Source organism: Poromitra crassiceps (assembly GCF_964638095.1).
Source record: "Poromitra crassiceps genome assembly, chromosome: 8".
Lineage (NCBI taxonomy): Eukaryota > Metazoa > Chordata > Actinopteri > Beryciformes > Melamphaidae > Poromitra > Poromitra crassiceps.
In genome coordinates, this window is record NC_139629.1 from 1,721,681 (window position 1) to 1,730,720 (window position 9,040).

Here is a 9,040-nt window from a genome sequence, read left to right on the forward strand (position 1 = left end):
ATATATATATATATATATATATGTGGTAAAAAAAAAAAAAAACAAGCATGCACATGCAAGACTGCCAGGAACACGTAAGGTTGACTTCACCACTTCCTCCTGTTTTGAAAGATTAAGATATCTGATTATTTCTTCAAAGATACTGTATGTTTTTTCCTACTGCCTCACTCCAAGCAACAACTAAAATAATAATAATATAAAAAAATGGGGGGTCAAGTTCTGATTTATTTAGCACACAAATGACATCACTGGTCCACAACTTCTCCTTTTTCGCATCTAGACCGCATAAAACCAGGTCCAGTTCAAAGACCATTACATTTAGACATTTCAAATCTGAGCTAGATTACCAAGGGGACCCTAGCCTCTCACCAAGAAACACTTTGAGATTTGTGAAAACTTTATTCTATCTGTGAAAATCGAAAAAATTTAAGATTTCATTGTTTTTCGCCCATCTAGACCGCATACAACCAGGTCTAGTTCAAAGACCATTACACTTCAAATCTGTTCTAGATTACCAAGGGGACCCTACACTCTCACCAATAAATACTTTCAGATATGAGAAACTTGTATCATGGTATGAGCACACTTGAACATTAAACTAGGGAGGAATGGCGGCCATCTTGGATTTGAGGCCAAATATGACTTCACTCCACATCTGACAATAAACCTTGTGGTATCCACTCACTATATGAGAAATTTCATGCTTTTTTGAAGCAGTGCACAAGTGTCATAAGCACATTTGTGCATTAGACCTGGGGGAATGGCAGCCATCTTGGATTTGAGGCCAAATCCGCCTTTCCTCCACATCTGACAATAAACCTTATGGTATTCACTCACTATGTGAGAAATGTCATGCTTCTCTGAAAAGGTGCAACATTTTTATAAGCACATTTGTACATTAGACTCGGGGAAACGGCGTCCATCTTGGATTTGAGGTCAAATCCACCTTCCCTCCCTCCGCATCTGACAATAAACCTTATGGTATTCACTCACTATGTGAGAAAAGTCATGCTTTTTTGAAGAAGTGCACAATTGTTATAAGCACATTTGTACATTAGACATGGGAAATGGTGGCCATCTTGGAATTTTGGTCAAATCTGACTTCCCTCCCAATCTTAAAATAAACCTTATGGTATTCCCTAACTATGTGTGGAATTTCATGTTTCTTTCAAAAAGTGCACAATTCCTCTATTTCTGGGAGCTAATCCGCTCTACTAAATGCAGTATTACACTGCATACTAATGAATGAACTACAAACATGGTAATAAGTCATGCTTACAGTAGCTTATCTCAAAAACACTGGGTCAAGTGATTTTTAGAAGGATTAAAATTACTTTCTTTTCATGATAAATTGGACTTGGAAATGAAAATGACTTCCACCTGACCTGACACACAACAGATGCCCATCAGTGGTAATTTACAGGGTCACAGATGTATTTCTAGACCTAGAGCTTCCACTGCTGTTGGCAGAACCCTTCCTGTAAGCCATCTGAGTCCTCTTTCTGATGAGGCTGTGTTTGTGGAGAGCCACGAGCAGCTCGTTACGGAACTTCTTCCCGATGAAGGCGTACAGCACAGGGTTCACCGCACAGTGCAAGAAGGCCATCACCTGGGTCACATAGAGGGCCGATTCCACTCTCTTCTGGATGTCACAGTCCATCTCAAGCGACCCGTCCCTCGCCAGTGTGTCGATCAGTACGGTAATGTTGCGAGGCAGCCAGCACAGAACAAATGCCAGAACCACTGCCAGGATGACATGCATGGCTTTCTGCTTATGGTGGTTACGCGAGTGATACAGCGTCACCATGGTGCAGCCGTAGCAGAAAACCATCACCAGCAGTGGCAGGAAAAAGCCCATTGTGTGGCGTAGGACACGCACACCCACTCGCCAGTGGTCGCTGCTTTCCCCGGTCAGGTTATCATAGCAAAGGCTGTGACCCTCATGCTCCAAGGCGTCCCTCTGAATTGCCAGGGGCAAGGAGAGCACACCGGCCGTCAGCCACACCATGCCACACACCAGCCCCACTAAGTGACTCCGGGAAGACAGGAACTGCGCAGCTTTCACAATGGCAAAGTATCGGTCCACACTGATGCAGGCCAGCAGGAAGACGCCGCTGTAGACCGACGCCTCCTGAAGGCCTGACAGGAGCTTGCACAGGAATCTGCCGAAGATCCAACCAGAATGCATGTAGACGGCCCAGAAAGGGAGGGTGAAGGTGAAGAGAAGGTCCGCCAGGGCCAGGTGCATCAGGTAGATGTCTGTGCTGGCTCTACCTTTCTTCATAGAACAAACCACATAGACAACCACACTGTTGCCTAGCATGCTGAATGCAAACACAGTGATGAAGGTGATCATCAGGCCCAAGCCACTCACTCCATCCAGTGTTTGACTGCAGGCGGAGATCGATTTCCCTTCATTCGGGGGAAGCGTACTACCATTCAACTGGGGAGTGAGGTCCAGGGGAATGTCATAGTCGTAATCCATCTACAACAGAAAATAATTGAAAATCATCACGTAGTAGTACTAGAAGTAGCAGCAGTATTGACAGTTCTAATTGTTAGTCACAAAATGGTACTATAGAGAATAGCATTTTGATCAGTGAAATTAGTAAAATAATCTTTTAAAGCTGCACCAGGCAATTTTTATTTAAAAATAAAGTATTGTTAGACTATGTGGGGCTACGACAAATTAAAGCAGATTTGCCCTATTTGCCCAATTGTTAATATTAGTAGTATTTTGGTATTAAGTAAGGTCACTGTTGGGAAATGTTCCCAGCGCACAGTGAGGAATTAAAACCAACAATACAAAACAGCAGAATGACTGCTTGGTCCAGACTCAGACAGCTGGACTTGCTAACAATGACTCAACCTGATGCAAACATACTTTTTTCACCTCCTCCATCTCCAGCAGTCACACAGAAAGAAATCTAGGTCAAATGAGTGCACTGCAGATTACTGACACCTGATTGACCAATGTGTGACATTTCCCCACTACTTTAGTTTGATATTTTCCCAATGTACAGTAGGTATAATATAGTAGCCTATGTACAGTGAGTATAATATAGTAGCCTATGTACAGTGAGTATAATATAGTAGCCTATGTACAGTGAGTATAATATAGTAACCTATGTACAGTGAGTAGAATAATATAGTAGCCTATGTACAGTGAGTATACTATAGTAGCCTATGTACAGTGAGTATAATATAGTAGCCTATATACAGTGAGTATAATAATATAGTAACCTATGTACAGCGAGTATAATATAGTAGCCTATGTACAGTGAGTATAATATAGTAGCCTATGTACAGTGAGTATAATAATATAGTAGCCTATGTACAGTGAGTATAATATAGTAGCCTATGTACAGTGAGTATAATATAGTAGCCTATGTACAGTGAGTATAATATAGTAGCCTATGTACAGTGTGTATAATATAGTAGCCTATGTACAATGAGTATAATAATATAGTAGCCTATGTACAGTGAATATAATATAGTAGCCTATGTACAGTGAGTATAATATAGTAGCCAATGTACAGTGAGTATAATATAGTAGCCTATGTACAGTGAGTATAATATGCCTATGTACAGTGAGTATAATATAGTAGCCTATGTACAGTGAGTATAATATAGTAGCCTATGTACAGTGAGTATAATATAGTAGCCTATGTACAGTGGGTATAATATAGTAGCCTATGTACAGTGAGTATAATATAGTAGCCTATGTACAGTGAGTATAATATGCCTATGTACAGTGAGTATCATATAGTAGCCTATGTACAGTGAGTATAATATAGTAGCCTATGTACAGTGAGTATAATATAGTAGCCTATGTACAGTGAGTATAATATAGTAGCCTATGTACAGTGGGTATATAATATAGTAGCCTATGTACAGTGAGTATAATATAGTAGCCTATGTACAGTGAGTATAATATACAGTAGTAGCCTATGTACAGTGGGTATAATATAGTAGCCTATGTACAGTTGCAGGTGTCAAAATAATTCCTTTGCTCTGAATAAAAAGTTGCTGTCAAGTGAGAATAATTACAATATTTACCTCTTCCTCCTCTTCTTGGTTGGTTAGAACAAAAAATCTCAAAACACTAACTATGAAAAGTTTGAGTCTCATCCTTTCTTGATGTGAAGGCCTTTATCAAGAATTAACCTTTTTATTGAGGGTTTTATTCTTGTCTAGAGAGGAAGAGTCCAAATGTAGTTTGAGCAGTAGCTTATAGCAATGAATTACCAAATGGAACAACTTGGTAAAAGTGGAATGGTGGAAGTAGACAAACCCACAGATATTATCTGTGGGTTTGTCTACTTCCTTTTAACATGCAGTTTTCTGTACTTTCTGTGCTGCCATGGTAACTCCAGTTTATTGTGAAATCCTTCTAGCAGTGTGCAATGTGTATAAACAAAACATTGCCAAGGTTTGATAAGAAGACACACAAGAAACAACAGTTCTATTTCATAATATTCACTCAGTGTTTCGCATATGGGAAGCATCTCATGCGATGCGACCTATACCGGAAGCCCTATCTCACTACGCCAATAGACCCTTTTCACGTGGCCATTTTGTCTCAAAAAGGCAGGGTAAACACAGGTGCAAGGCATGGGTTAATGGTTAAAAAAAGGGGGGGAAAGCTTACCATTGTAAATCTTTATGTCACTGTCTGGCTGAATATGACCCTAAAATGTATATCCACTTTGACAAGCATCACAGGTATCTCTTTGCTAAAGCTGCAGAGGGGGCCTCTGACAGGCCAAACCATTGTCTTTCATACTCATATGTCATCTTTCAAAAAAAAGCCTTCAAAACCCACCTTTTCGCTGTTGGTTTTGACCTATCTTTTTTCTCTCTCTCTCTCTCATCTATTTTAATATTTCCTCTCTTTATTAAAATTGCTTTATCCTGTGTTTGTAAAGTGTCTTTGAGCACGGCCAAAAGCAACAGTGAAAAGTGAAGCGCTATATAATATAAATTTACATTTGTAAATGTAGTGTACATCATTACATTACTAAACATACAATAATGAGTATTAATGTTCCGTAATTCTTACTCATATTCTAATATTTGCATTATTATACTTATTAAACAATAAATAAAATAATTAATAACACTAACAATAGTAATGATTTTATTATTAATAGTACACTGTAGTAGTAGTATTAGCAGCAGCTTATTAATATTATTATTATTATTATTATTAATACTTTATTATTCAGAGACGAATTGTTGTAATCATACAATAATAATTCCTCTAAATCTGGTTTCAAACGGCAAAAAAAAACAGCCAACATTTTTCCCCGGTGACTCAAGATTAAAGATTCAAGATTCAAGATTTTTATTGTCACTCCATGGTACAAGTATCACGTGTGAAATTCTTGTGCTGTGGACTCCGTTTACAACATACGACAGGTCAGAGACAGTGCGCATAGGTGCACATAGGTGCACATGTCATGTGCATACTTTGGACGTGCTTCTACATCTTAAATTTGACGTATTTGACATACAGGTGCAAATAGCATATACCTTATTAAACATACAATTAAACATTAGACATACGTAATGGTAGCAGCTACAGTACGGTACAGTACGGCTACTACACTATTTGTGTATGTTAAGGAGTCTCGTGGCCTGCGGGAAGAAACTGTTCCTCAAGCGATTTGTGCGTGCTTTTGGAACCCTGTATCTCCTCCCTGAGGGTAACAGGGAGAACAGGCTGTTGTGGGGATGGTTTGTGTCTTTGATGATCTTCAGGGACCTCCTGAAGCTCCGCTGGTTATACAGTTCGTGCAGTTCTGGCAACTCGTCTCCTGTTACGTGCTGGGCCGCGCGCCTCACCCTCCGTAGCGCCCTGCGGTCCATGGTGGTACAGTTCCCGTACCAGGCGGTGAAGCAGCCAGTCAGCAGGCTTTCAATGGTGCCTCTGTAGAAGTCCCTGAGGATTTCTTTCCTTAGCCCAAACTTCTTCAGGCGCCTGAGTCCGTGTATTCGCTGTTGGGCCTTTTTGACAACAGTGGCGGTGTGGCCGGCCCAGGTCAGGTCCTGGTGGATGTTGACTCCCAGGTACTTGAAGCTGTCCACCCTTTCCACCACTGTGCCGTTGATGGTGATGGAGAGGGGTAGGAGAGGAGGGGGGGAGGAGGGGAGGCGCTCTGGCAGAGGGGTCGAACCTGGCGTAGAGCGCGTTGAGTTCGTCTGGCAGGGTGGGTGACGCGTTGGCGTTTTGCTGTCTTTCCCCTTTGAAGTCTGTGGCAGCATGGAGGCCTCTCCACAGGTGTCTGGGAAACACATGAGAAACACATGAGAAACACAACTATGACAATACCAAGAGTCCTGGCTGCTTTCATCTCTGATTTCTTCGCAGTTATACCGTCACCGAACGCTGGAGTGTGACAGTCACAAATACTCTCATGTACAGAACTACGATGACAGTGATGGGAGCAATAAAGGTGAAAACAAGGTCCCCCAATGTAGTTCAGCACAAACACACACTCTCCAACGCAGGAGTTATACCTGCCCGGTTGACTCAGGAAATCCTTTAGTATCAGAGAGTTGTAGAGAGCAGATAAGAACAGAGCCAACACAGACACACACAGATTTGGACCAAGCCAAACCGTGACACTGACACTCATTGTTACGTACATGCATGTCATAATATGCAATGTTGTAGTCAAGTCACTATCTCTCGAGTCTCGAGTCAGAGTCCGAGTCACCAATTAAGAGTTTGAGTCGAGTCCCCCTCAATTTGAGTCAAGTCCGAGTCCTGAGTCCATGCAGGCTTGAAGGAATTTCATCATTTTAGGGGCAAGGCCAATTGACCTTCGGTGTCAGCCTAACTTGACTTTCCAAGAAGAAGAAAAAGGAAAAAGAATTACATGAAAATCATAAATCATTTGCTTTTTTAAACAAACATTTGAAGGTGTCATATAAAGTTGTCTAATGTTATGGTGATTGGTGATGACATTGGCTGTCAAGCCTATACATATTTGTTAGTAACTTTGACACTCTGTGTCTAAACACAAAGGGAGAGAGACGAGCAGGGCAGGCACATGGCACACACAAACACATGCAGAGAGAGATCTTACAGACACTCACACTTTGTTCTTATGACATGTTACTTGAGCACCAATCACACCACCAATTCATTTCCTTATACAGTAGTATGTGAAAACATACCTTAATAAAATAATTCTGATTCGGATACGTGCATAACGTCCTTTTTCTGCCCGTCTTGTGTCTAACGTTATACCAGTGGAGTAAATATGTTTCCAGCAATGTGGGAATAGGAATAGGAAAAATGCACATTAGATTAAAAAACACGATTTCAGACGGAAGCCCGTCTTTATTGTCACACGAACACACTACAACACATGCATGCGGCCACAACACACACTCATGCTGACGGTGGCCGGTGAAATATGTCCTCTGCATTTGACCCATCCAGGCTTGTCCTTAAATGGCCCAATCCCACCGCAGCTAGTAGCGCGGTCCCGCTCCGCTCGACTCGACTTTTGGTCTCATCCCACCGGTATAAACCGGCCCAGCTCGCTTTGATTTGGGGCTGAGTCGTGCTACTTTTAGTACCTGCCTCGTCGGGGTTCTATTCTGCGAACCCGGGTTCATACGGTGACGTGAAAACATTGTAGACGACTGATTGGTCAGGCAGAATCGTGTTTACTCTCTATCCTACTGACTGTCAATGCAGCGCTGCATACCAGTTTACTTACCTACTCTTCTCTTCTATTATGCTCTTCCATCAGTCTTTTGTTTTGCTGCCTTCGCCTCTGGTGAAATAAAATCGGCGCGGTGGTTTCAATTGTCCAAAAGTCCGCTGCTCTGAAGCGCTTGTGTAGTTAGTGCTGCGTCGGCTCCGCTAGGCCGCAGGCGCTTGGTGAAGCCGCGGTTTTGCCTGGCTCTGCCGCGGGGGTAGAGGCTTCACTCTAGCGCAAACCCCGTCCCTCGTGCCCGCCCCTTTAGCAGCGCTTGTGAGTTTTGACTAACAACAAAGTGATATCCATTCTCCTGGTCGATTGTCACTTTTGCCCATGTACACTGTAACACCCGCCCAACATGCTGTGATGCTATGAGCTGGCTGCTCAGGCCAGGATCAAGGACTGTGGTCATGCCAGCACTGCTCTCTCTCTCTCTCTCTCTCTCTCTCACTCACACACACACACACACACACACACTGTAGGTCATTTAGAGGCACCAGTATTTCATAAACAGTTTAAAAGTTCTGTGTATGGATTTAATTGTAACGTTATGTTATAGCATATTTCGGGACATGGGTGGAGGGCAGATATGCGGTCGCTTGGACGACCAGGTGTGGGCGGGGGCAGATGAAAGGCGGTCGAAGCAGAACGTCCATCGGGTTGAAGCAAGTAGAGCCGAGTGGTGACGGGCTGTGCAGGGCTGTAAAATGTGGTGGAATTGAGCCATTAGTCTAGTAGGAACGGGGGGTCCCCGCGCACCCGAAAGATATATTTTTCTAACATAGATTTTTGTACTCCTCAAGGTGTCTAATAAACAAATTTTGTTGTTACCCCGTTGAAATAGTGTCCCATGGGTCCGTTTGGCGGCCATCTTTGCAGGCATATTGCGATGTCTGATGAAAATGGATAAGGGTCATAACTTTTGAACTAGACGTCATACAGAGACAAATGACACCACTTTTCTGTATGGTTTCTGCATGAGGAATTGATTGAGAGGGTTGTTTTAATGATTTTAACAGGTTTAGTATAGTAAAACTCAAAAACATATGAAAAAAGTGTCTAATTTACTCTCAAAATCTTGCAAAAGAAATCTATCTACATATTAGTCCATGGGCCAGAAGGGTTGGGAACAATGCTCATATTGATTTTTGGCAAGGTATACATCTCTAGAGTTAGATAATATGTGAGAGCATTGCACCAATGGTAGCTAAATGTGTGTTATCACTCGATTTATAACACCATGCAAAACATAATAGTTGCGGGACTTAGGGACATTTGAGGCTAAGTTCATGCAAATCAAGTCTAAAAGCACCAGAATT

At 42.1% G+C, this 9,040-nt stretch overlaps 1 protein-coding gene across 1 annotated transcript; it reads right to left on the reverse strand.

Annotated features, from left to right (window-relative positions):
- Window positions 1-1,417: 1,417 nt before the first annotated feature.
- Window positions 1,418-4,161, reverse strand: LOC310781187 (C-X-C chemokine receptor type 1-like; the record flags this gene model as incomplete). Its single annotated transcript, XM_083641740.1, has 2 exons — window positions 4,060-4,161; window positions 1,418-2,485 (listed from the first exon to the last, which is right to left on the reverse strand). The coding sequence occupies exons 1-2, from the start codon at window positions 4,129-4,131 to the stop codon at window positions 1,418-1,420; spliced, it is 1,140 nt and encodes a 379-aa protein (XP_083497866.1). The 5' UTR covers window positions 4,132-4,161.
- Between the last annotated feature and the right edge of the window lie 4,879 nt (window positions 4,162-9,040).